The following is a 27,872-nucleotide window of genomic DNA, read 5'->3' on the forward strand; positions in this document are numbered from 1 at the left end:
TGTTTTTGTAGTGATGTCGTTAGATTAACCGTGATACAATAAGATATCAGAGGTGAATTGAGTTTTTTTTTTTTTTCTGAATAGGTTATTCAGAATTGTTTTGTTTTGAACAGGATTTAAACAACAATTGCGTTCAATTATACTTTCAAATAGCAAAGGTAATAGACTTTTTGCACCATTCTTTTTTTTTGTTGCAATTTTTTAAACATTATTAATTTTAAATTGGCGACAATAGACCGTTTTTCAACATTGATGGCAAGTTAACCCCAGAGCATTACAATTAAATCTAAGTTCAGACTTTGACTAGGCTACTCTAAAAGTATCCCTTTTTGAATCATTTCGAGGTAGACTAGCTGGACCCCTCAGAAAATCGACCTGCATAACCCAAGTGTGCTTGAGTTTAGTTTTTTTTTTTGTTTTGTTTTCTTTTTTTTTCCTGAAGCAGCAAAGCAGCCATGACACCACCCTTATGTTTGACTGCTGTTATGTTATTCTTTTTTTAAGTACTAAGAGGAAACATGTCTTCCAAAACACCACCACCCTTATTGTTTGACTGCTGTTATGTTATTCTTTTTTTTAAGTGCTAAGAGGAAGCAAGTATTCCAAAACATATATATATATATATATATATATATATATATATATATATATATATATATATATATATATATATATATATATATATTCATCCCTCTGTCTCATTAGGTTACAATAGATTTTCCTGTAGGTCTTGGGGAGAATCAAACTTGTTTTGAAAAAAAAAAAGTGAGTGTCCTTTGTGCCCTTCTTGGTCAACAGTAGTTTTTTGAATTGGAAATTTCCCATGGATGCCATTTTTGCCTCATCTCTCCTTGTGGAATCGCAAATACATTAAGACCTGGAGTGCTTCACATGTCGTCTTGAGTTCTTTAATGACCCTCTGAAAGATTCATTACTGTGTTCTTGTGACATTTTTGATCTGCCATCGATTCCTGGGACAGGCAGTAAAAACAACGATAAAACGTCAGTGACTTTTTATTTCCAGGCATCAAAATGTTATTTTACTCCCCCCCTCTATTCATTGACAGGTTTTATTTAAGCGACAGGTCTGGCAGTAATCAGCAATAGTCTGAAAACAATTAGGTTGGATGTGAGAAAAAAAGAGAACAAAAAAAGTAGGGGGAATTTTGCAAGGTGCAACATGTGTTTTTCACAGCTCCTTAATCAATAATATTCTTTCTTCAAAGAGTTGGTTCACACCTTGAGTGATAAAAAAAGATGGGTAACATTGATTAGTTCTTAAGCCCGAAAGCAGAACTGATATCAGAAGACATAACAGAAGACGTTCGACTATATGGATTCAATATTAAAAAAAAAATGAAAATTGACCAATACATATCTATCACCTACATTATCAGTTTTCAGACGATATTCGCCTATTTATTTATTTATTTATTTATTTATTTATTTATTTATTTATTTATTTATTTATTATGTCTTTTGTTTGTTTGTTTGTCAGTATTGATTAATGAAAGACTTTAACATCAAAATATCGGCTGGTGGGGGACATTACAACATAAAGAGCATCATTTTGTGGACAATAACAAACTAAAAAAGACACACACACAAAAAAAAAGGAGAGAGCACTTGTAACCTGATCGACTGGCGAGAAGAGCGAAGAGGCAGACTGTCCACACGGTGTGATCCGTTTCTATGTGTTAGACCAACATCCCAGAATAGCAACGCGTGCGGCCACCGAGCGAGGAGATGGAGGAGGAAGTGGTGGATTTAACAACTGTTGCTTTTGCTGCTTCTGCTGCTGCTGCCGCCGCTGCTGCTGCGGAACCAACTACCTCTCAGTCCGGGCGGCATGGTGAATATCGGACAAGAATCAATTCTATTTTAGACTGTCATTGTGGATCAGAGTGCAAGTCCACGGGGATATTAAAAAAGTCCTTCCTATTTAAGGTAATTTAATAAAACAAAAAAACCCAAACAAACAAAGCTAGAGACAATTAGGAGCGCGTATCGGTTTCCTGCTTTAAACGGAGTATGTACTCGCCTGTCCATTCAGCGTCTATCTTGCGACTGTATTATTGGCCACAGACGCTTGAGAGCTGCTGGCGGCGCATGTCTGCAGCAGAAAAGGCAGACAAGGAGCGTCTGTGTGATGAATGGAAAAGCAGACTGGCTCTGCTGTAAGACAGCGGTGATCGGATAACCTGTTGAACTGCAGCTGTCAGTCAGCTCCCAAGTCATGCAGGAATCACAGGCAGAAAGAAAGACAAAAAAAAACATTTAACAGGAGAAACACGCGTTACCTCAATGGCAGCAAAAGTGGCCTTATACGCTGCTGGTAGCTAAAGAGCTTTTCTTCAGGTAAACAAATTATGTCCTTAATATTTATGCTGAAACATCGTTCAACAATGCTTCATGATTTTTATTTTTTTTCCTGCTGATAAGATTGTTGATTGTGATTGGCTTTCAATAAGCACCGTTCACACTAGGAAATTAGAAGTGGCATAGGCCTATAGTCTTCAATTAGAAAAAAGGAAAGTTAAATCATTTGTATTGCTGTGAGATGGGGAAGTTAGTTGCTTTGTGACTGTGATGTTTTCCAAAGCGATGTCCACGAGTTGTTCTGCCATTAGGCTACATCACATTCTCTCTTCAGGAGCAATTAAAATGCTTGCGACTCTACCGGTTCGACCTTGAGTCACATCTCCACAGCAGCTTTTCAGCGTTGCCTGCCCACGGATTTCCAGTGCCTCGGTTGTTGAAAATAGCTTGGCTGCTCCCTGTCGCTATGGCTAATTCCTTAGGAACCGGTGGATCCAGTTTGATCCATCCCTCTCTCTTTCGCTCCCTTTACCAACTTGTTGAGTCTTCCCTTTTCTTTGTTCTCGCTGTAAACGTTCGCCATGTAACCGTTCGCTCATGAGTCGCGTCACTTTTTTTTTTTAACGATCTGCTGAAGTTCGAGCTGAGTTGAATGTGCATCTCGATAAGACGGCGTTGGTGTCGCTTTTAAAGTGGAAAACTCGACAGGGAGGAGGGGGCACGCACTTTAGAGGCTCTCACACACAGCGACAGTCACCTGTAGGAGACTGCAGATGCGCACCTCCTGAACTTTTCGCTGTCTTTCTGAGCTTGAGCATTAGAGCTGTTTTCTTATCGGATGGTTACATGTTGATCTGGAGGAAAAAAGTTTCTATATCTTCCTGAAACCTCCCTGGATAAATTAGGTAAAGTTGAACTTTTCAAATTTATTCTTATTTTTATTCATTTGTAGGGAGGTGGAGACAACATACCACCACCCCTCCCTCTATCCTTCTCTGAATTACTTTGTGTGTGTGTGTGTGTGTGTGTGTGTGTGCATAGTGGAGCCACTTACTTGAATGTAACCCTGTGAACCCAACTCTTTATTATTTATTGCATGCTTCTGCTTTAAACTTTCAGTTTTCCTGTCATGTAAGCGTTTCATGTACAGAAATACAGCGAATCTGAAACTGTTTCTTTGCTAAATTGGTGCTTTCACTATACAGCGTCGCTCTTTATGTGAAACTCGCTCAAACTATGAGAAAAAATGACAAATGGTTCATCTGTCTCAAACATAAGATTGCTACTAGAAAAGCGAGAAAATGTGTAAGTCGTGAATCATTCAGTCCTGACTTAGATGTCGTCATGTTGTTTTCTTCTAATTAATAAAGGGTTAAGTTTTTATGCCCTTCAAGGAAGCCAGTAGTAATGTTGTGATGTAATACAAATTGGTTATGGAGGCCAGAAAAATTATAATTAAGAAACACAACTTTCTTATGATGCCTGTGTGAGGAAATTCTTATCAACGCATTCGTCCGGTTTCCTTACTGTAAGAGCTGAGGGATTAGTGTATTTCTTTAACTTTACATGTTACAGTTTATTACTAAAAAGCAATAGCATTTTTGTGAGTCTAATGATGTATAAACAGATGTTCACAATAAATTCTACAAATGATGTTTGGAGTAATTTAGTTGTAAAACTTGTAATTAAGTAATTAAGTACAGAGAGGCCTTCTTCAAAACAGTTGAATTTCTCACTTTTTAAATAATTGTGTTAATGCTGTCGACAGCAATGTAATGTTAAACTCAACAGATTTTATGACTTTCCTTCACCTGTTGCTATTGAAGAACTCCTTACTTAGAAAAACAACATTATTTGTTGTTACTGATGAGTAACAACTAGTTACTCATCAGTTACCCATATTTGTAAAGGTCAATTCATCTTCATCTTCATTTTAATCCCAGAATTGCATCAGATGTTTACCACTGACACTCTGTGTGTGCATTCATGGAAATTTACAGAAACCGTCATATGGTCAAACCAATAATTTAACTAAGGACACATATCTGAGTAACAAACAGGAAATATGTTTTTTTTTTTCAAGTTTAATGTAGCTCAGACGATACTTCATTTGTTAACGTGCATTATCGCTTCTCTACCGCAAGAAATGAACAAACCTCCTGCTGTTCGTTTACACTTTAGATTAGTGGAATTGATACGTCTGTTACTGCAAAATTTGCAGCTTTGCACTGTAAATAGGATTGGACCAGAATTTAGGTGTTTGGATTGTATTGGATTGATTTAATTATATATTTCTGAAAATGAGCCTGTTAATTTTGTAATGCCCTTTGAGGTTACCTTTCTCGTGAATTGGAACTTTATAAACAAACTGAATTGACCTATAAATTAGATTTTTTAAAAGTGCATATGCATGATTTTTGTATGCGATATTTGTATTCTAAAATAGTTTTACATTCTTGCAAAATGTAGCAATAGCATTTTTGTAAAAAATGATCAAATATTTAACCGTTTATTTTATATCTTACAGAACCTCTGAAGAAATGGAAATGGAAACGTCTGAAGACTATTCTACTAGTAAGTCCGTAAATCATTTCCATAACACGTTAAACATGCAAAGATTATGCATGAATCCATCCAAATGTCTATTATCCATTATGTAGGTTATTCTGATACAGTGCTGATTTGAAAATAAGAATAAAATATATTTGCAATCACAACACGACAAACATTTTAAGGGATTTTCCCCTAAGTGCAGGCTTTTTCCTGTTCAGCCCTAAAGGTAGAGAAAATGATGCATTAGCACATCCTGTTGAATGCAGCAGATGCTGGATATGCGCTTTGTGGTACTCCATTGCCCTTTGTTGGTTTCCTTTGGGTAGGTCTCTGAATTTCTCTCCCCCCTCCCCTCCTTGATTTTTGCTTTGGTGTGCATTTTTCAAAAACAGGTAGCATCTTGTTGATGACATCAGTGGAGACTTTTGGGTCTCCATTGGGGGTTTGTGTTTGTAGGAACACTTGGCAGGCGGGCCAGTGGAGGTGGAAGGAGAAAAGGAGCCTCTTCCTGTCTTCATCCATCTGTGGGTTGATTTCTAAACATGGAACATGTAGCAGTTAGCATGATGGTGGACCGTAGCATACTTTCATAAGGAGCCCAGTATTTTAGATTCTTAGTACACAGTACACTGCCTTTCATTATAGAACGTAATGTGTCAAACGTGACCTTTTATTTTACATCACTAATACCTTTAGACATAACGAGTTTTTTTTTCAGTTCTACATTAAATTCAATGAGCTATATGTTAACTTTTCAAGGTTGATGTCTTCGACACGGGTCAAAGGTTTTATTGTAGCTAAATCTCTCTTCCATATTAGCTATGGAAACAATGGAGAAGAAAGTAGACAGTCTCAAAAATGTTTAGTTATTGCATCTATATCTTCACATTGACCTCAAACATTACCATGGTTTATTGTGTATTTTGGACTTATTTTGCCACTATTCCTCATTGAATAACCATAGTGATGTGCGGAAGAGACATATAATTTCATTACAGTATAATGATAAAATAATCTATATTGACCACAGATGTGGAAATTATAATACGTAATAAAAAAGAGCACACCAAAGTCACAAACTTACAAACCAACAATATTAGATCTGAATATTGATCAGCTGGTAACCCTGTTTGTGGGCGCAGTGCTGCCATCAACCCTGTGCTCTGGTGGATTCAACATTGTGTGGTTTTAATGCAATAATAATAATAAATGTAATAATTCAAAATTATTTTAAAATTGTTGGCTTTACATCTGACACTGCCTGCTGTCTGCATTCTTTTATTGATGTTCATACGGAACCAACAGCGGAAAAAAGTAATTAAGACAGCAATCCATGAAGATTATAATGATCCAGTGATGTTTTCATGACAATTAAGTGAAAGGACCAATTGTTTTAATTCAACAAAAACTTGTGGTTGAACCTATAACCTGAAAATATTAACTTGTTTTCAAAAAGGGAAGACAATCTATGATTTTAAAGTGTAAGGGAAATGTCATGCAGCCAAGAAAATACTTCACAGCATCAGGACTTTTTACGACTGAACACAGAAAAGGAATATCTTACATCCATGATTTAAACAATAGTTATACTCTTTTAGAACTTTCTTGGTGCCTGTCCAATTTTTTACCTGAATCAGATAAGGCATAACAGGTCAATAAATCAGTAAACACATCCATAGCAAGACACGAAAGAGAAAAGAAAAATAAAGGGAATTTGACAAATGGGACTTTAAATTTGAAGAAACACGTGTGTCCTGATTCTGTGTTCAATTATGTTTTGCTGAAAAGTAGGAAAGAAATTTAATTTGCACAACAGTAAGACATATTGTACAGTACAGAACCATTTTATGCTTGTAGACATTGTTAGGTTTACAGTTGACTGGAAGATACGTCCCACCACACTGTGACATGTCATGTTTGGAGTTCAAGAATCGAATCAGACTCACGCAAGGTCATCAGAGTGGAAATTTGTATGTTTACTTGATCTTTATGTAAGTGATGGTAACATTATCTATGAGTCAGAGTAGCGGTATGAGACATGCAACCAGACAGTGAATATTTAGATATGGGACTCATCATTTTTGGTTTCAATTTCTGATGGCCTTATAGACGGTGTAGAAGATGTGCATAAAGATAAAAGGAAGAAGGAAAAAAAAAACAAGTGTAAAGATTGCTATTATATGAACGGGCTGTAGAACAATACTTGTAGTATTGTTCTTTGTTCAAATTATAATTATATATGTTTCTTTATAAATCTGCCGAATAACCAATTCTTGAGAGTCCAAAAGGCCTTTATTATTTAATCATTTTATGTCCTCTTTATTCAGTCCTTGTTCTAATACTCTTCCTGAAAGTCATGCCTCCTTTTTTTGCACTTCTACTCCCGCACTACACTTTCACACACTCACACAGAATCATTCTCTTACCTTGTTTGTTTCATCGTCTCACGTGTTGATTTCGTTCACTTTTTTTTGCAATTCCTATTACCCGTGGGAATTACTCACACTTTTAACTGTGTTTTGGAGAAACTAATTTACTTTCTTTTTTTTTTCTTTTTTTTTTCTTTTTTGGCAATTTATTAGATCCATTAATCATTTGACACACATTCATATATAAATAAAGAACATTAATAGTTTTTTTTGACAAATGGAAATGTGGCTCAGGAGGCCGGTTACCAAACCGTGTTGACATATTTATGAAGCAAAGCTTTAGCAGTAGTTTTCATGTTGCTAAGTTTCATTGCTTTTGGAATCAAGTGTGAGGTTTTGAGATCATCTTCGGGAATTAAATTCAAATAACAAAAATAATAATACAAAACAATACCCAATACTTTAAAAATCAGTATTTACCAATAGATATGTGGATTGGCACCTGAAAAGTTTAGAATTTGATGTTAAAAAATATCAATCCCCTTTGATGTGGACTTTGGGTTTCATGGTTGCTTGTCTTTTACAGGTGCACAATCTATATATGAAACAGTGAAAAGGGGAAATACCCTAAAATAATGACATGACCTCTTTAATAATAGGTTACATTTTAAGGTAAACAGTAGGAGGTTTCTAGGTCTAGTCTCATACACAGATTCAGTTTGTTCCAAAAAGAGCAAAACAACTGCTGCGTTTCATCAAATCACATGCCCTTGTTGCTATGGAAAAGAATCAGATGGTGTACTTGTTGATATGTTGTTTGTGGTTTTGAGCCATTTCCCTAACATCTTCTGAGCAGATACAGAGCAACATATTTCCAAAAGGTACCTATGCTACATAGACACACTTGTACAGATGCATGATTTTGAAAAGAAGTAAACGTCTTTGCTCTTCCTAGGTTTCTGAAAGGATGACTGGACTTACTATTTGGTGTCAGTAATGAAGTCAGCAAAAATTACACCTACAAGTTTCGCGTGTATACAATGTTTCCTTTCCGTTTGCACATAAAATCGTCCAAATTTAGTGCATTACTCAAATAACCTTTTCCCCGGCAGGCCTTATCTCTTTGTTATTCTGATCTTATGGTTCATTTTGGTTTGACTCAGCAAATGCAGGACACCAACGCAACTTTTTGAGTCAGTCCATGAAACCTTAAGCTTGTTGGCTGTTAATTTTTTAATCCCATTTTATCTTCAGACAGTGAAGCAGATAAAGGTTTTACAATGATGTGACCAAGTACTGTTCCGCTTAGAGATTTCTTCTGATTTGAACACATATTGATCAGATGATCAAAATTTAATATCAGAAAAACAAACTGAGTAAATTCAATAAGGATTTTTCAAATTTTTCCTTTTAACAAGGGAAAAACCTAAGCCTTTACGAAAATATAATCACAGTTATTAACTCTTTTTTTAGTTCAATTTCAAAAACTTTATCAAGACGTTATTCCTGCAAGGCCTGGAAAATTAAGAAATCACCTGTACAGAACTTCTCTGATGGCATGAAATAGAGGAAAACCTTGCCCCAATCTGAAGAAATTAAACACTGGCATTTATTAGTCTGGAAAGACTTTGCTGTTTCAGGACCTGCACAACTTGCTGCAGTTGATGGAAGAATGAATTCTCCAAAAAAAGAGAGAAAATCCTGAAGGAGGTCTATAAGTATGTCACCTTAAGATTAAGACCATTTTGTCTGATGCTTGTCCAGCATCTGGTCGATGATGCTGGTGTGTTTTGGAACGCTCACATTGCCTGTGAACATTCATGATCGTGAACTGTGGCTGAATTAAAGTAATTCTGCTAAGGAAGTGATCCTCAATTCTTCTTTAGTACTGTAAAAGTTTCACTACTATTTATGGTAAATGTCAATGGCAGACGTTGCCCACAGGGGTGACACAACCATTTTTTAGGTTTTTGGGGCAATTACTTCTCTACATATAACCAGGTTGGTTGCGATGTCTTTTTCCATAATAAACAAAGTATTATTTAAATACTGCATTTTGTATTTTTGTCTTGCTGTCAAAACTTATTTAATGATTTAAAAATGTAAGTGTAGCTCAAAAAAGAAGAAAATCCAAAATGGGTGGTGCTGTCTTTCACAACACCGTATAAATTAAATGATCAGGCAGCTGTGTCTACCCAAGCAAGTAAAAGTTATTATTGTAAATGATGCTCTAGGGATTTGACTCTTAACATGTTCCTTCTTATAGTTGTGTAGTAAAAATAAAACAGATTTTTATTTTCCATGCTGAACTCTAACATCTCAAAGCTGTTACTATAGACGTTAGCCTGCCAAGCCACTGCTATGAGCATCTGTCAGCAGCTGTTACCAAAAGCTAATGGAAAATCCATCTTGACAAATCTGGGCCACTCGAGGACAGCATTGCCAAGGGATAGCCAGGGTTGGTCACCTGAGATTTCCTCCAACCCCGAACTGTGCAACCCGAGCTTAGGCTGAGGGATTGTATCATGGACAACGTCTCCCAGTATGCCCCACTCAGTGAGGCTGTTGTTGCACTCTAACCAAGACCACAAAAGACGTTGACAGCAAATATGACTGGTCATTACTAGAGATAACTTAGAGCAGATTCTTTTTGTTCTTATGAAATGAATAATTTCAGAATTGACCAATAAGGCATTGCATGGAACCCTTTCAGAAGCAACACTGGCTCCTGTATTTCACTTTCTTTTCTCTTGTTTTCTTGTGTTTACTATTGCTTAGTGCTGTTTGCTAAGAAAGGTCTAAAAACTGATGGGCTAACCATGTTTCCTTTGGGATTTGACACCTGGGTCAGAGATAGTGTTCACCTCTTGCCACTGCATTGTTCAAGTGACCCTGACGGGGCCGGGGTGTAAGGGGATAAGGGATTGGTGTGCTCTCCCTCTGAGTGGACACTGGGCTATCCATGGCCAGGGTTCTGCACAGACTGCTGAGAGGATGCAATCTGATCTGCATTTGATGGACATCAGGACTGTATTGTTGCATAAAAACAGTATACTTATACAGTATACGTATACAGCATACATAAAAACAGTATACTTATACAGTATATGTATACAGCATACATAAAAAGAGTATACTTATGTACGCTGGTGTGCCGCATAGACTCTGAGGCAGATCTGGTAAGAATGAGGAATTATTAGACAAATAGAGACATTTTACAAGGACTCTGCCTGTGTATAGGAGAATGTGCTGCCTAACACATTATTACGTAGTCACTTTACTTGATTGCATTATCAGTTGAATTGTTTTCACAATAACAAATGAATTGGAATTGTTTAGGTAACAGTGTGTAAAAACTTCATCCTTTTAAAAAACTGTATTTTGAGCTTCTACAGACTCAAAATGTGTTTCTTAATAATGCAGGCCTTTCTCAAGACCCTGAATTCTCACTTTAACATGGATTTTTTTTTTCCACAAAGCACTGAGGTCTCTTTTCCTTCTTCTTTTTTTTTTTTTAAACGTGTGCCTTGTTTCAATGCTTGGTAAAGATTGCTTTCTCTTTGTTTCCCAGGTAACGGCCAATGCTCTTCCGGCAAGGAGGACTCGAGAATGGTGGTGGATATGTCACCACCTAATGTACCAGCACTTCCCCAGGGTCCTAATTCCCCCAATGGTTAGTAAATAATAGTGCTACATTCTTCCAGAGCCACTCCACAACCCAAATGCATTGCACTTATTGAGATTGCTGCTGTTTTTGATATGTAGGCCTAATAGTGCTGACTAGATATTCAGGAATTCGCCTTGTGTTATTTTCACAAATATCAACATGGTAAAAAAAGAAAAAAACAAAAATAGCTGCCAGGTTAAACAAATGTGTTGCTGTTTACCTTGGATTACCTTGGATGCTGTTGGCTTCACTGGATTTTATTCAAGAGCATGAGAGTAAGGGGGGCTTAGTTTTCAGATTTTTATTTTACAAAAATCTTTAAATCTATGCATAAAATTCACTGAGTTTGTGATTTTTTTCTCATTTGAGTTTGTAATGTGACAAAATGTAAAATAAAAGTATGTATGCTTTTACATATTTTTATTTACATGTGCATCTCAGTAATCTGTTCATCCCGCCCACTTGAATGATGATGTATGATGTAATATTCTAATATTCAAAGAAGCTAAATGTCATGCTTTCATTAGATGTAAGCAGAAAATATCATAGCAGAAAGGAAAACTTCAATCTGTGTAATTATCTGTAAGATTAATTTCTGTTGGCGAGGTAAATGCAGAAATAAATTAACGTCTCGATAATATTGAAGTTATAAAAATACAAATATTTAAATACTGGGCTAGGCTTTTTAGTTCAAATAAAATATACAACAAACACAAAGGATTGCAGCAAATGGTGTTGCACAAAACTTCACAGAACAAAAATGTGCCATTGTTCAAATTATCTCAGATAATGAACTGTGAAATGCAAACAATTACATTACATCTTATTGACAATTTAGCATGGATACAGTAGGCTTTATGAAAACATTTTTTGTGCATAAGTTACCATACTGAACCTCTGTGTAAAATGTAGTCCAGAGTGTCACACGGTTCCCGTTAGTGTACTGACCAAAAAAACCTAGATTATCTCTAGCAATGTCACTGTGAACAAGCAAATTAAGGAAAGGGGAAACAAAGTAAAATTAACCAACTGTAGAAATATAACAGAAAGTTTTCCCACAAGTCTTTAAGAGGGGTGGAGGCTAGTTGGAATAAGGATTCCCCAGGGAGAAACTGTGTTTTTGTTATTTGCAATGCTGCCTAGCATGTTTTGACATTTGAAGTTTTGGTAGAAAACATTATACACGCAGTCAGAAATAGATAAAAAAAAAGACTCAGTGCCAAACCTGCAAGCTTAAACGGAACCTCTATGATGATTATATATTCTGTCCTCCATTTACTGATGAGTAGAAGAGTAAAATTACAGCCTTTAGGGTGGATGACAGATTGCATGGCAATGGTGACAGAATGTCTTCTTTATTCATAATGTTTTGATGCTGTCAGTCAACCACTCAATCAATAATGATCACCCTTCTTGTTCTTTAGAGATAAATTATTAGAAACTCATGTAAAGCATCAACAATACAATATTGTAACTAAACGGAGTTGTAAAATGTATATTAATTTACTTATTTCTTTTGTCACATCTAATGAAATCAAAATAATTTCTTCTCCTGACTACTCTGTACATTCCAGTCTCCCATAATGGAAAAGCGGATGTAGACACACAGAGCTGAGTAGCAAGGACGTTTAGGTCTTGTCCGTGTTGCCAGGATACAGCTGTCAAAGACGAGGCTCAGTTTCAACTTGGGCACTGGGATAAGTGAAACATACAGTTAAAGCTGGGAGGATATTACTTCTTAATGAAACAAATTTCCACAGTCGTTAAAAATAGAATCCCCTAATTTGTACATCTCTTCTGCAGCACAAAGTTGTCAGGATTTTTCTTCGCAGACTGAGAGGTCGGTTGATGAAAGCAGTCAAATGGAAGGATTTAATTAAACAACAGCTACACAGACTCTCACTGAGATTATTTCCCCTGTAAAATCCCAAAACAGGATTGTCAGGATCAGTAAGGTGCGGTTGGAGCGTGCTTGAGTTTTTTTTTCTTGTCCAAACATAGGGCTCATTTCATATTTTAAAACAGACAACACTTGTAGTGCTGACTTTAAAAAAAATAATAAAAACCTAAATATTCAGTTACACAAGAACATGGGAACTTTGTGTTTGGGAACAAAGTCAAATCTACTTGATGAGACAAATCATCAAGTTATGTAATACTGGGAGAATCACTTTTGGCTCCAAGGTTTTTCACAAATACTAAAATCAATAGGTCAAAACTAAAAATGACTCTTCAGGAATGTTTTTACCACTGTGAAACTGAATCACAGCAATGAACAGGAGCCAAATGTAATATTCTGAAAAAAAACAAAAACTAACTGTTGTATGATATTATTTATCAGTTTAATTATGAGGATTATAATGGAGGATCAAACAAAACAAGAATGTCAGATCTGTTCATATCTTTGTAGAGATTTGGGTCATGACTGGAATCCGGCAATTTCTTGTACTTGACCTCCTGCGTTATCTCAATTTGAAATTTTCTGATAAGTGATTTGTGGCAGGTTGTACTTAAAAAAGCATTTTTCTATCTGGACATTGTTTCTAATTAAAGAGGGCACAAAGGAAAACCAACAATAAACTAATGTAGGAATAATAAATAAAGCTAGGCACAGTTCTATGTTCTTTTGGTATTGTTCAGAAATATCAATTAATGTAAGCTGCAATAGCCCAAAACTGGAGTAAATTTTTGCACACGCACATTTGCGCACAAACACTATCTGTATTGCACAATCTTTTGCCCTCGTCTTCCATTGTGTCTCCCATTGGTAGTCAGCAGCAGCCAGCAATGTGCCTCTGACACTCCTTTTCTCCTCAGGGACAGCTTGAAACCAGACCATCCTGTTTTCTTTTTCTCTTTTTTTGTCTCAGTCTTCTCCATTCTTGGTATCACATCATCCTACTCTGTACATTACTGCACATTACAATATTATTATGCCCCCTTAAACATTTACTGTTATATTATATTTGTTTTACCACATCAGCACAAAAACTTTAAACCATTAGACTTGTTCTCCATTTTTGGCCATTCAGAGTTCCGTAACCTACGGAAGGAACTCCTTACGACGTTATGTGTTCATGCAATAAAAAAGGCCAATTTGTGAGATAATGTAAGTGATTCTTGTAATAATTGCATGATCACATCATATTACAGACTTAGCAGGTCAAGAGAATCACATATTTACATTTTTACAGAAGTGGCTATAAAGCAAGAGGAAGATCTGGTGGAAGATGGTGACAACAGCAGCACAGCACCTGAAGAAATGGGTCACCGAGGAGATGAAGGAGCAACACCGGAGGAATCTGCGACGAGCAGCCCACACAATGGACAAGACGGGCCTGGACCAAATGCACCATCAGACGCAGGGATTCGACAACAAAATGGTATGCATTATTTCAAAATGTAATAAAAGCATTTGCATATACGGATGTGTGGTATGATTCAGATGTTTTTATAAAAAATTTTTAGGTTTCGGCAGGAGATTTTGTAGTTAACCTGTGACAGTGAGTCATATGCCTTTTCTTTTATATATTTTCTTTGTTCCTCGACAGTGGGTGGAGTTTTCTTTCTTCTTTTTTTCTTTCTTCAACAGTTTTGCTTTGAAATGATTAGGAAGGGAAAAAAAATATCCTTGGAATCTTCCGCAACCTGTTTCCAACTGACGCCATGACTCCTCTGGTTGTCATCGCACTTAAAATCAGATTTCTCTTTTTCCAACTGGCTCCAGATCAAAAAGATTTACTGCGAGCACAAAACTGACCACGCCAAACAGTTTCGTCAAATACATGTGTAACATTTACCCTGTTAAAAGCAAAAATAGGCATTTATGCTCTAAGAAAATTTAAACATGTTAATGACAAAATACTGAATGAATCAAAACAAAGTGCTTTTTATGTTTGTCATGAGTCAGTTAGTACCAGCTTACGGCTGTCTTTATATCGTCCACTCCTTCATTAGATATTGCTCTAATTCAGGGTTTGAGCAGTTCTCGTCTCTTTGTCTTTTGCTAGAGAATATTTTTAAATATCAGAAGCAATTTTGGAAATCTAAACAAACAGCAAAGATGTTTAAATGTAAGGTATAAATTACGACATAATAAGTGAGGAAAAGTGTAAGAGGTAAGTAAATGAGTGTTGAAATTCTGAATTAATGAAACAGGAAACAATTTAATTCTGATATTATCAGCTGGAAGTGTCTCTGTTGTGTTGCTGCTAACTTGGTTGCGACAATGTCAGAGTTGAGCTAAATTTACTTTGTTCTGAAATTCAGATCCAGGCCATTTAATAGAGCCTTAAGTTAAAGAGACCTTTATATGGACATTATTGTGAAGTCATAATATGAACAGTTTGTTATGAGTCATTAAAATCCCATCATCAACAAAATATCGCTGGCTAATAATCAAGAGCATCGTTCGACAGTAAAGCATGCGCAGCGGCTGCAGTCTGTAGCTCACACACACACACACACGCACACACACACACCCCCCCACGCACACACACACACACACACGCACACACACACACACACTTCCTTTCACTCTTTATTACAGAAGATAAAAACTTCTATTAAGACTCGAGTGTCGGACTGGAGACCAATCACATCTCTAGTCTTTAAACCACAAGTCGAGTCTACAGTCTTTTATTTTCTCTCTTATGAAGTCTTGTCAGAGAATCTAAGTTTGATTTTAATTTGGGCTTTGACTGACTTATCGCAATAAATGGTCTGTCCAATAAAAAATATTGAATACAGGATTTATAGTTATCCTAACTGTAGGATATTATAAAGCAATAAAGCTACATGGTTAAAATACAGTTTAGAATTATAATAAAATTGTATTATAATCAGAGAAGGCAATATTTATATGAGCATCAGTTTATCTTAATCACATTAACAAGAACTACTTTTGATTTTATTCCATACTTTGTCTTTCTTTTATATAACAAAAAATAAGCTTGTCAATATGTTAGGGAAGATGACGTGAAGTGAATATTTATGGACTATTTACCTTAAAACATGTTGCTGAAGACACTCGTATCTAATGGCGCAGCAGTTGTCGGTCTGCACATGTACTATTCCGTAGCGCTTCATTTTGAAGTGGAACAAAGTTGAGGCATGGTTTTCAGCCTTTTTCACCATTAAACATCTTACATCTGCAAGTTTTCGGGTGGATTCGTTATCAGCAATGCACATCTACAGATAGAGCTTTTTGCCCATTGTTGCGAAATCTCTAAAAGCTCACTCAGGGCAGATGTAGAGCATTTGTGAGCAGCTCTTATCAAGTCTTCTCAGAGATTCTAAGTTTTGAATGCGCTTTGGTCAAGACATTCTATCGTGTCGCTGGTTTTATGCTTTCGGCCATTGCTCCTCTGGAAGGCTGGAAGTCTCAAGTTCTTTACAGATTGTAGCAGCTTTTCTTGTTGCCTTATCGTGGATTTAGCTCGATCTAGCTTCCCATCAACTCTGAACATCTTCAGTGGTCCCCCGAAAGACAAGATTGCCCACAGCATGGTACTGTTAATTCTCTGCTGTACATGGCATTTTGTGAGCCAAAATGACCAGTTTGAATCTAATCTTACCAGAACATCATCTTCAACAAGTTATCTGTTTCCTCAACATGACTTGTGAGAACTGTCTCTTTTCTCTACAGCGGGTTTTTTTCTTGCCACTGTTCTATAAATGTCAGTTTTGTGAAGTATAAAGATAATTATGACATAAAGATATAGTACTGATTACATTATGGATCATTAGTTATCCATAATGGTATTTGTCGCTTCAGTTAAATTCTATACCCAGTGGGTTCAGTAAAGAGAGTTAAAATGTTTACTTTTAATTTTCTGTAAGTTCAAAGGTGCCCCCCCCCCTCACCCCTTCCACATATTTTTCTCTTTATTTCATTTTAGAAATCTTCAAGATTTTACTGGGAAATGAAATATACTGTCAAAGGAGCTGATGAAATGCTTAGCTTCTCAAATATGAAGAATAAAGCAGTTGCTAGTGGTAACATAAAGTAAATGTTCAGCTGTTACATAACATAAGGGACATTATTCTATTTAAAGTAGAAAAATGACCTTTGCTCTCTTGGTAAAATCTGCTAATAGTAAGTCTGGTATTGACTTCCTGTACCGTCTTCCTTCAGGTGACAGGCCTTTCCAGTGCAACCAGTGTGGTGTATCGTTCACCCAGAAGGGGAACCTGCTGCGACACATTAAGCTGCACACAGGTGAAAAACCCTTCAAGTGCCCCTTCTGCAGCTATGCTTGCCGGCGCCGTGACGCCCTCACTGGCCATCTTCGTACTCACGCTGGTAAGCTTTGTTCTCACCCAGCATGCTTCTCTTTTTTTAACCAAACCATGTCTGCTACCTAGAAAAGACTGTTGCTGTGTCACCAGAAGTGCTATGGAGATAAACAAAAGAAGAAGTTGTAGTTTTATATTTAGAGAGACTGATGCTAATATTTCCCCCACTACATTTTAGGTCTTTGTTTATGTATAGTGCAATCATTTTAGCGAGCATCAGATTAGTTGTCCCAGATTTTTTTTTTTTTCGGAAAGAGAAAGCGTCTGTTTTATTTCGAGTCTTTGTTTCCATTCCTCACATATTCTTCTTATATATTAGTGTGACTTACAGGCGTGTGCAGGTTAAAGACCTGTGCTTTTCATGTCCACGTTATAGACGTTGTGAGTGCTTTGTGGTTAGGTTCCAAGGACATGCTGTTTCTCAGTTGCTTTTCAATAGACAGAGGAAACTGTTGAGAAACATATGTGGAGTGGTAGCAGTCTCTCTCAACTGTAACCCACTTTCCTATCAGAGGACTGTTCTCCCCTCCATTGCGCCTTTGAAATCAAGGTCAGACAATACCGTCATTTCTGCCTGCGATGCCCGCACAGGGGTTACTCATACAAAGTCCTCCTTTTAGATGGAGGCAACATTTGTTTCTGTGTCTGTGCCAATACAAGTTTTTATATCTTTTATTTTATACTTTTTGTATTTTGTTTGAATGTCCTGCAAAAGTATTGCCTTCTGAATTATCTCACATTTTGGTTTAAAACCACCAACTAGAATTTTTTTTTTTTTACTGAGAGTGTACACCGAGACAAAGTCGCATATTATTGTGATGTTGAAAAAAAAATGCATTCTGCAAATAAGAATCAGGAAAGTATTGATTGAATTTGTATTCGGCCTCAATGAGTCAAAAACCACCGTTTGAAGCTATTACATTTTTGGTGGATTAATCTTTTGATATCTTACTCTTACTTGCCAAATAGCTCAGCCTCTGTCAGATCTGATAGAGAGCATTTGTAAACACACATCTCAAGGCCTGTGCTTTGACTGGACTATTCGTACACATGAACATGCTTTGGTCAAAACCATAAATGCAGTTATGATTGTATGTTCATGGTCATTGGTCTCCAGGAGGTTTATCCTCTACCCCTATTTCAATTCTGTTGCAGCCTCTACAGGATTCCCCTGAATTTAGCCCCTTGCTTCTTCCCCATCAACTCTTACGGCTTTCTTTTAACAATGTGTGTGTTGTTTTTCTTTTGTATTGGACCGTTTTGTTCACAGATTCTGAGCTGTGGGATTTCTGCAGCTCTTCTACCATGTGTCTCGTGGCTGCGGAAGGTTATCCCTGTAGAGATCTGCCGTTTTGCTATATTTTTTTCCATTTTTGCATGATGGATTCAACAGTGCACCATTCATGTCTTGAGATAATGTTTCATATCATAGCACTGCTTTAATTTATCAGCAGCTTTATCCAAGATTAATCAAATGTTTGGTGCTGGTTAATTAACCTCTGGACCCGTGAAAACCAAGATTAATTCACACATATGTTGACTTTATTCATTAGTCGGAAACGTCTTAAGGCAGTTTCTTGCTTTGCTCTGGATTTTATTTAAGATCCAGATTTTTTTTTTCTTATTTTAAATACTGCATATCTTTTTCATACTGTAAAAGTGTTGGTCATTCACATAATATACTTTGGGATTTTTGGTCGTAACACATAAGTTTACAAGGTATTACTCTTGCATATCACCAGAGGTTTAATCGTAAGAGTCTTCCCCCATATTTATCCTGGATCCTTTATTTATCCAGGCTCAGTTTTAAAGGCTTTCAAAGGTGACAGCTCTGACTTGGGTCCCAGCCAGCAAGAACAGGTTTAGCCAAAAAAAAGAGGGAGAGCAAGAAAAAAACAGAGTAGTCGGTTGAGGAAAAAGTTAAGAGAGTGACATTCAGTGAAGCAGGGAAACTGAAGACTGAACAGGGTGTTACACTGGAAGGTGGATTTTTTCACAGTAAGGTCATTGTGAGACAATAACAGAGAACAGTGTGCATTGAGAGGGAAGCAGTTTTTCATTAGCAACTGCATACCCCAATTCCCCATGTGTTAGTCAAATGCAATCAGTCTAGTAAGTCTGAGCTTAAAGCATTTACATAAATAAAAACAGCAGGTAAATGTGAGTTCTTCAGATCCTTCCAACATCTGCACAAGGTTGTGTGTGGGTGGTCATATAAATATGAGGAAAAAATGAACTCTGAGAATAAAGGCATGAATAATGTGCAAAACTTTATTAATTTTTAAAATTATTGTGATACACAGCAAAGAAAATAATTTCCGTGATAACCTTTCATGTTGAAGTAGCTCATTATTTTAAAATATTAATACTGCAGTGACACTATGTGGTCAATTTCTGAGATTGTATAGTTGTCTGTACTGGTGCTGAATATTCTGTGTTGCAGTAGGAATAGAACAAAAAACATGTGCTTATGTAACACTAACAATGATAGTATGGTTTTGTCATTTTGTAACAAGTGGGGTTTATTTTTACAACTAAAAAAGTCCACCATCTAGACATTTATCTGGGAAAAACAGAAATATGATTTACTGTAAGAGTAATATGCAGTTCTTACTCACTTCCTTTACATCATATTTTTATTTTAGTAAACACACCTTTCTGCTTAACATAAAAAGCTCCTATGACAATAGGGGTGAATCTACCTCCAAGCATATGTGATGTGGTGTGTGTGTGTGTGTGTGCGTGTGCGTGTGTGTGTGTGCGAATGCACGCGTATGTGTATGTGTTACTGCCTTAGTGTCTCAGACTGAAACGTGCTTGGTTTCTCTGTTCTCACAGGACTAGATCACCCATACATCATTTTCTAGTAGTAGCTGTAAAAACTATACTAGGCGATGTCTGTTACAGCCAATCATAGTGTCTGGTTCTTAGTAGTAGACTTGTGTGGCCTCTACTTCACTCACTGACTCTCTTTATGAGTCAGTACTCTAATACAGGACACAGAACTATTGCCTCAGCAGTCTTCATTTTGACGAGATTCCGCTTTATGCTGTGTTTTTGTGCTGAGTTTTTAAGAAGGATTTACAACGGAGCATTTAAGCAAATGGTGCATTTGTCTTTCAAGTAAGCTCAAAATTTCATGCCTATCTGGTTAGAAATGTGATGTGTTTGTAGATTGGTTGACTGAGGAAGATGTAAAGAATGTGTCCTCATCTTTCCATTTGATTGAACTGAATACAACAAAAGTGGTATAATGAATCACACTCCACCTCCGTAGCAGTTTAACTTGGAGTTACTTTCCTACCATCACGGGATGCGTGATCAACTCCGTTGTTTACTCATGCACTGCCACAGCAGTGGGAGTGTGCTTTGTGTGGCACAGACCAAAGTGTTTTGAAATAGAGACTACATGGCACAACTACTGATGTCGCCCACAGCGTCTGTTTCAGTCTAGCAACAGTTGTGTGGAATCCTCACACTAGTAGTGGAACCTCCATGACCTCAGAAGATTACTTTTGCTTGGTTGGTACTACTAACTGTTCACAAGTGGTATTACTATTACGCCTACCTTTGTTGCTGCAGCTCCAGACCCTACTCTCTATGCAGCTGTAACTGAAACAGATATTTTCTCTATTGGTCACCCATTATTTTAGTTGGCAAACCACACAAGTGCAACTTCTGTGGACGGAGTTACAAACAACGGACATCACTGGAGGAGCACAAAGAGCGTTGCCACAGTTACCTCAGCTTGGATCCTGGTGCCAACACAGGCCCTTACACAGGTAAATGTTAGAGTTGCGCAGTGAAAACAGCTAGTGACCGGAATTGACAGATGTTTATTCTGATCTGGTGTCCAGCCAGTTTGAAACTAAAACAGCTCATTTCTATTTCTAATAAGTCAATGCACCCTTTCTGAGCGCTATCTTCTTGAGTCAGCTTTTGCTGAGTGAGGAAAGCTATTTTCAGAATCAGTGAGGTTTTTGAAAATGCAGTCAGAGAAAGCACAAATGTGTAAGAAACTTTAAACAAGGACACAGGACTTTAACATGTCTGCTTGTCTGCAATTCATTCAGGCTGTGAGAGAGTGAGCGAGAGCAAGACTTCCAGTAAATAACACAGGAGCTGAACAGAACTTAGTAAAGTGTTATTTATTATATTAGATTTATTATATTATATTCCATGTTTTATATATATGAATGAAATCCACATGAGGTGTGCATTTGATCTTACGCACAGAGGCTGATACATTTTCAAACGCGCACTGTGAAAGTGAATTGCACTAAATAAAAAGGTGTGTTGTGAATCTGTCCTTTGTAATGCTAATTCTGAAAACCTAGTTAATTGTTCATTTGATATACTGAACTCAGTCATTTTTGTCTGTTCCTTAAAATGTTAGAAAACCTGTTTTACATTAACTTTGCTCTCATATAACGACATGAGCTCTGATTATGAATAAAATGATTAAATGAGCGCCCACAGTCAGAGGGCTGAAAAGAAAAGAAAAACTAAACAAAACAACAAAAAAAACAATTATATATATATAAAGTATAACTTGCTGAAAAGTTTGTAAATGAAAATGTAAATGAAAGATTTTTTTTAAATTAAATTTCTTAAATTGTGAATTATTTTATCCATTAAACAAATTGGATTTTTAAAAATAAAATTAGAAAAATTGTTAAAAAAGTTGTGTATTTTTGTCTAAATACTTAAATATTTAGTGACCTGGTTATTTCACATTCAAAACGTCCGTCTGTTTAATCCCTTCCCTCTGAAATTTTCAGGTGAAGTTCCAAAAGGGGGCATGGCTGAGGCCGGCAGCATGCCAGCCTTTGATCGGCCACCTGTCATTGAAAGACTGCCCACTAACGTTGGCAAGAGGAAGAGCACTACACCTCAGAAATTTGTGGGTGGGTATTTCGTATATAGGTCAGATATCAGCAGCTTGATTTGTGTGTGGTGCTTATTTTAGAGGAACTGTTTTATAAATGTCAACCTTTTTGCATTTCATTATCTGCTATCATCTTGCATGACATTTTTTTTTTCACTTCAAGAGTAGTTGAAGTGACACATAGGACGTCTTGGTAACACTTTATTTGAAGGGGGGGTGAATAAGATTGTCATGACACTGTCATAAACATGACATAACACCTGTCATGAACATGAATAAGCCTTCATGAATATTTATGACTGTTGTCATAAAGCGTCATTCGGTAAATTATGACACTTTTAATACAAAGTTGACATTATTCAAAATGTCTTTGTTATGACAACTTGACATTAACCAAGAAATCATTACTGTTTAAACTTTACCTTTAATAACATAAAGTTACCTAATTTTTAAAGTGCAATCAGTAATACTTTTATAACAAATTTATATCAGTAATGATTTTTTAGTTAATGTCAATTTGTCATAACAAAGACATTTTGAATAATGTCAACTTTGTATTAAAAGTGTCATAATTTACCGAATGACGTTTTATGACAACAGTCATAAATATTCATGAAGACTTATTCATGTTCATGACAGGTGTTATGTCATGTTTATGACAGTGTCATGACAGTCTTATTCAGCCCCCTTCAAATAAAGTGTTACCGACGTCTTTATTGTTGAAATACAAACATGTTAAAATTGGGATGTTAAATAGTTTTTTAAATTGTTGTTTAAGTGCATACTCAGTTAAGCTTTTGTTTGTCAGAATTATTGCAATGTATTTAAATAAGTCTTATTCTTATTCAGCTAATTTCACTGATGGTAAACAAGGTAGTGACAATATAATCTTAATATATACATGTCTTTCCCTCCCAGTTTTTGTTTCGCATCAAATCCCTATAACACACAGCAACTATGAGCCCTATCTATATGAGATGTTTTCTTTTTTCGTTTTCTTTTTATTTGCCCCACTATTAGAGGAAGAGATTGAGCAAGCTAGAGCAAGCAAAGGACTCAAAGGCAAGGAAATGTTTTTCACTCTGTGGTTAGATACACCTGTAACTTATAACATTGTTCTTATCAAGTGAAAACAGCTTACCGCATCCCTGTTCTGGAGGGGTTAAACAGTGCAATAGTAGAAGGATGGGGCTTTCCACCCCATTAGACGACAACATATAGCACAAAATGTGAAAAACAAGAGGTGAAATAGCAGCATAACGCAGGTTTGATGGTCTAGAAAGGAAATATAAAACCATACGCAGATTTTTGCTAACGGTTTGGCTTTCCAGATTGTCATTTAAGGGAAAGCTTTCCCTTAATTTATGTGTTTGTTTGTTTGTTTTTTCTGTATGTGTCAGTTTTTTAAATTATGTATTTATTTGCAGGAGAAAAGCTTCGCTACAGCTACCCTGATATAGGCTACCATGAGATGCGCTTGAAATATGAAAATCATCCCGAATTGATACCACCCCACATGATGGACCAGGCTATCAACAATGCCATGACGTACTTGGGATCGGACACCCTCCGTCCAATGCTCCACCATCCAGGTCCATCTGTATCTATGGCTGAGGTTGTTCCCATTGTCAATCCCCTTTATCACCATGTTCTACCATTTAGCCAGCAACCAGAGCGTCCAGGAAACTGCGAAACACTTCCACCACATCCACCCCAATCCCAAGATTTCCCCAGCCACCCCACTTCGAATGGCTCTTCTTCCTTGACTCGGCAGAACAAGCAACCTCAGGCATCACAGGAGGAATCAGCATGCAACAGCGGCGTTGACTCGGCTGACTCGGCTCGAAGCAGCCCTCAGGAAAGGCAAGGGTACCTGAACACCAGCACACCTGCAGGCCTCAGATCACGAGCCAGTCCAGCTGTGGGCTCTGGTGAGCGAGTTATTGATGTGTCACCCAGGAGTGGGACAGGAGTGGGAGCAGGGATGATGCGTGTGGTAACAGAGCGGCCAGTGGGCCATGAAGGGGTGCGGGTGTTCGCTCGAGACGGCCACGAGCTGCGAGCCTTTCAGTGTGACCACTGTCGACTGCTCTTTCTGGACCACGTCATGTACACCATCCACATGGGTTGCCACGGTTACAGGGATCCCCTGGAGTGCAACATCTGTGGTCACCGAAGCAAAGACCGCTACGAGTTCTCTTCGCACATAGTTCGAGGGGAGCACACTTTCCATTAAAAGGGACAAAACGGAAGCAAGCGGGAAGCTTTGGGAATAAGACAAGCATTAACCTGCTATCCATCCCTTCCCTGTGAAAGTGCATAAAACAGTGGCACTCTAGGCAAGTGTAGCACAATCAAAGACTACTTTTTAAGCTACTGGTTGTAAATTGGAGCTGTTGAACAATCACATGAAGGTATGGGCCAAAGACATATTTTGTACTTATTTAACTAACTTAGAACAAAGAAGTTTCTTTTTTCCTCTTTTCTAACCAATTAATTGTTTATGAGAGCAGCTGCCAGCTTTTAGTCGGTTTTTCATTTTAATTTTACATGGAATGATCTTTCTTGGAGCTTTTGAGTTTTAAACTTTGTTCGGCTGCAACATAGTCATGTACCGTGAAGGCTCAATTAAATGTAAGAAAAAAACGGGAAGTAGCTTAGAACAATCTCACCAGTGCATTACTAAATTGAATGTGAAAATTTAGGATGAACAAAATGACAAAAGTGTAATTTAATTAAATTAAGATGAGAGGAGACATGTCAGTCCCACTGACAACACAATGGCCACACAATGTCAAACTAGTTTTACAATCGAATACGTTTTAGAAGTGAAATGTAATGTTTTCTAAATTATACAACAGATTTCAAAAAGGATATTCTATTATACATGTACATTACTATGTGTTAATTCAATCTGAATTAATCCATGGATCCTTTGGTAATTGGATGTGCTTCTTAGAGAATAACGACAAAAACCAACAAACAAGTTCAATGTTTTTTGTTCAAAATATATTAAAATGAGAGTTTTTATTATTATTATTATTATTATTATTATTATTATTATTATTATTATTATTATTATTATTATTATTATTATTATTATTATTATTATACATGGTCTAAAATAGATAGAAAGAAATTTAGTTGACCTTCAAAATAAAAGCTTGACTAAATTGTTGATATTCCTGTGGAGGAACCATATTTTTAATCGTCCTATGCTGACATTGGCAGGTCCTGTTCTTCTTTACACATCAATACCAAGTTCTTATTTCTGTTTAAACCTTCATGAAAAACAGCTTGTATTTCAATTCAATACTTTGCATTTTAAAACATTTGTTTTTGTTTTTTTTTACAATGCTGGTTTTTGATGTGCAAATCCAATTATCAAGGAATTCATGGTCTTGTTTCAAGACAGGGTGCCTTGGAACAAGTTTACTGTTTAGACTTTAAATCAATGTCTAAACATTTGACACCAGATATTTTAAGATCAAATTAAACTTAATGTCAAATGTTTTAAATATATAAATGTAACATGGCTTCCTAATAAGCACATTACAGTTTATTGCATGCAGGGAAATTACTTTTGAACATGCTAGTAAATTAAATGCAAAGGCCGCTTACCTATTTGCTCGTAGGAGAGGGATTTGAACCATTGGGCAACAAAGATGTATTACAAAGATACAGACACCCTTTCTGATGTACCTCACTTTTTAATCTCTTTGGATTTAAGCATGAAACCATATGAGTTAGTTTCCATAAAATGTGTATTTTTGTTGCATAGTAGACACATGCATGTTGCACTGTTTGTCATTTTCGCGCATTATCACCATTGCAGAGAAACGGTTTACTGATGCTGAAGCTAAAGTGTTGCGCTGCGTTGGTTTTCGTCTGCGGTTTTATTAGGCCTTTCTCTAATGGGGCTGCTCTTTTATCTTCTCTTCAACCCTCATCTCACAAACAAGCAAGTACACACTAATGTATGTTAGTTTCCTTCACTTTGAATCTTGCTTTGCTCACTTGCTATATGCCATTACAATCATGTATGACCTTTAACAGCAAGGATCAAGAAAGGAGCAGTATGAGCTAGGGGATAAGTGAACAGAGTGTGGTTTCCCTACGTACGATAGTACTAATCTAAAGGAACTTCCAAAAACTGCAGCATATCAACTTTTATACCCTTCATCAGCTAAGAAATATGTATTAAAATGATGTTAAGGCCAGTTCCAAACTTTTTACTGTAGTTCATTGAAGCACAGCAAATTTGGGTTAAAGAGCTGGTCCTTTCTTTGCTTCTCAGCACTGAGCTCAGTACAGTAGATCATGGTCATGCACTTTATGTATGTCTAGGCGATGCTATTTTAATGCAGGCACAACAGAAAACAATGCAGTTTATTCTTAGAACAATCATGGAGCAGCATAAAAAAGGCAAAACTTTGTGTTTTTTTCCCGATATCTTATGAAAATGCTTGTTTGTTTGTTTTTTAATATAAGAAGTTCTTCAAGATATAAGCATTATTTGTTTGACACAACCTTTTTTTTTTTTTAACAATCATGTTGGTTTCCTGTATTCATAAAATCAAAAGGCAGCTTCTTTCTTGTTTACATGTTGCCTCTTAGCATACTTATGGTAAGGTTTTGGTATTGGAAATTGTTTACACCTTACAGCTTTTATATTAAATCTTTTCATTATTTTGTCTATTTACCACTGTATATATTTAGTTTCTGCAAATGTTTATGTTTTAGAAAGGGGGTTAGTCTGGAAAAAAAAAACAAGTTTTTAATGTATTGCTAATTGCATTTTCTTTATGTTTTAAGCTCAATTTGTAGGTATAATACAACTCTATCTGTCTGTCTTATCCAAGCAGCCATATAAACAAAACAAACAAAAAAGTCTTCTTTCACCCTCTGTGTAACAGAAGACTTTACTTGAAAATTCTAATCATTGCTAATGCTACATGTTGTGTATTTTGTAAGTTTTGATGACGAGCCTAGTAAATGTCTATTTTTCTGCTGAAATGTTAATACAAATAGTTTTGTGAACTTTGTATGGTTTTGAAGTTTAACAAATGTTTACAAGATTGTACAAGGAGTGGTTCTGGGCGCATAATGATGATATTGGCTCTGAATATTGAAATTATTCAGGAACGTGTGCCGACTGATGAGTTTTCATATTGACAGACTTTCTAATGTAAGGGCTCTCAGGAATTAGAATAGGCCTTGTATTTTTTATTTAGTTTATTTATCGAGAAAGATGCGCAGAGATTTCAGTTTCTCTGATGCCTCTTAACACTCAAAGTGGTGAAGGAAGTTGTTCAGCCCTGTATTTTCTTTCTATGCTCTTTTTTTAATCCTCATTGTCTTTATTTTTACTTTAGATCATTGACTATATGAAGACACACAGCTGTGAACATTGCAGTGTACATTTTAAGGCATGATTTCCCTTAATTAAAGAAATGGTTTTACTGCTTCACTTGTGTTGTGAATTTTGAAAAAGATTACATTGTCTTGTTATTCCGTTCTACAGTTCATAAAATTTCCTCTTTTGAAGTTAAAATGTACATTTTAAGCTAATTTTTTTTGCATTGAAAAAAACCCCAGCATTTTGGGAAATGTGTATCTCCATAATTTCTGTTGATTTTTCTGAATGTAATGTTTTTTTGGTGATTGTGAATCCCAAGGTCCAAACAGGGACTGAATATAAGCTCATCTTATATCCATTTCATATCATCCACTGGCTTTTGCAATGCACACCCAACATGAAGTTATTGTACTTCGCAAC

At 36.5% G+C, this 27,872-nt stretch overlaps 1 protein-coding gene across 3 annotated transcripts; it reads left to right on the forward strand.

The window, feature by feature from the left end:
- The first annotated feature begins 1,031 nt into the window (after positions 1-1,031).
- On the forward strand, positions 1,032-27,563 carry ikzf2 (IKAROS family zinc finger 2). 3 transcript variants are annotated; one of them, XM_015008519.2, is made up of 8 exons: positions 1,032-1,947; positions 4,847-4,893; positions 10,813-10,914; positions 14,103-14,291; positions 17,045-17,212; positions 20,859-20,987; positions 21,987-22,112; positions 23,521-27,563. In XM_015008519.2, exons 2-8 carry the CDS (start codon positions 4,860-4,862, stop codon positions 24,327-24,329), a joined length of 1,557 nt encoding a protein of 518 aa, XP_014864005.2. In that variant the 5' UTR covers positions 1,032-1,947; positions 4,847-4,859; the 3' UTR covers positions 24,330-27,563. The 3 variants fall into 3 exon arrangements, with proteins under 3 accessions (XP_014864005.2, XP_014864003.2, XP_014864002.2); XM_015008517.2 differs by lacking the exon at positions 1,032-1,947 and adding an exon at positions 1,967-2,358; XM_015008516.2 differs by lacking the exon at positions 1,032-1,947 and adding an exon at positions 2,469-3,224.
- The last annotated feature ends 309 nt before the right edge of the window (positions 27,564-27,872 follow it).

The sequence above is a fragment of the Poecilia mexicana genome, unplaced genomic scaffold, assembly GCF_051168715.1.
Source record: "Poecilia mexicana isolate PSO_F unplaced genomic scaffold, ASM5116871v1 scaffold_2, whole genome shotgun sequence".
Lineage (NCBI taxonomy): Eukaryota > Metazoa > Chordata > Actinopteri > Cyprinodontiformes > Poeciliidae > Poecilia > Poecilia mexicana.

What these genes read in the sequence shown, in the direction of transcription:
- ikzf2 (XM_015008519.2), top strand. Translation starts at nt 4,860, where the DNA reads ATGGAAATGGAAACGTCTGAAGACTATTCTACTA. An exon ending in CAACACAGGCCCTTACACAG is followed by an intron (nt 20,988 to 21,986) that starts GTAAATGTTAGA and finishes TGAAATTTTCAG; the next exon opens with GTGAAGTTCCAAAAGGGGGC. An exon ending in TACACCTCAGAAATTTGTGG is followed by an intron (nt 22,113 to 23,520) that starts GTGGGTATTTCG and finishes ATTTATTTGCAG; the next exon opens with GAGAAAAGCTTCGCTACAGC.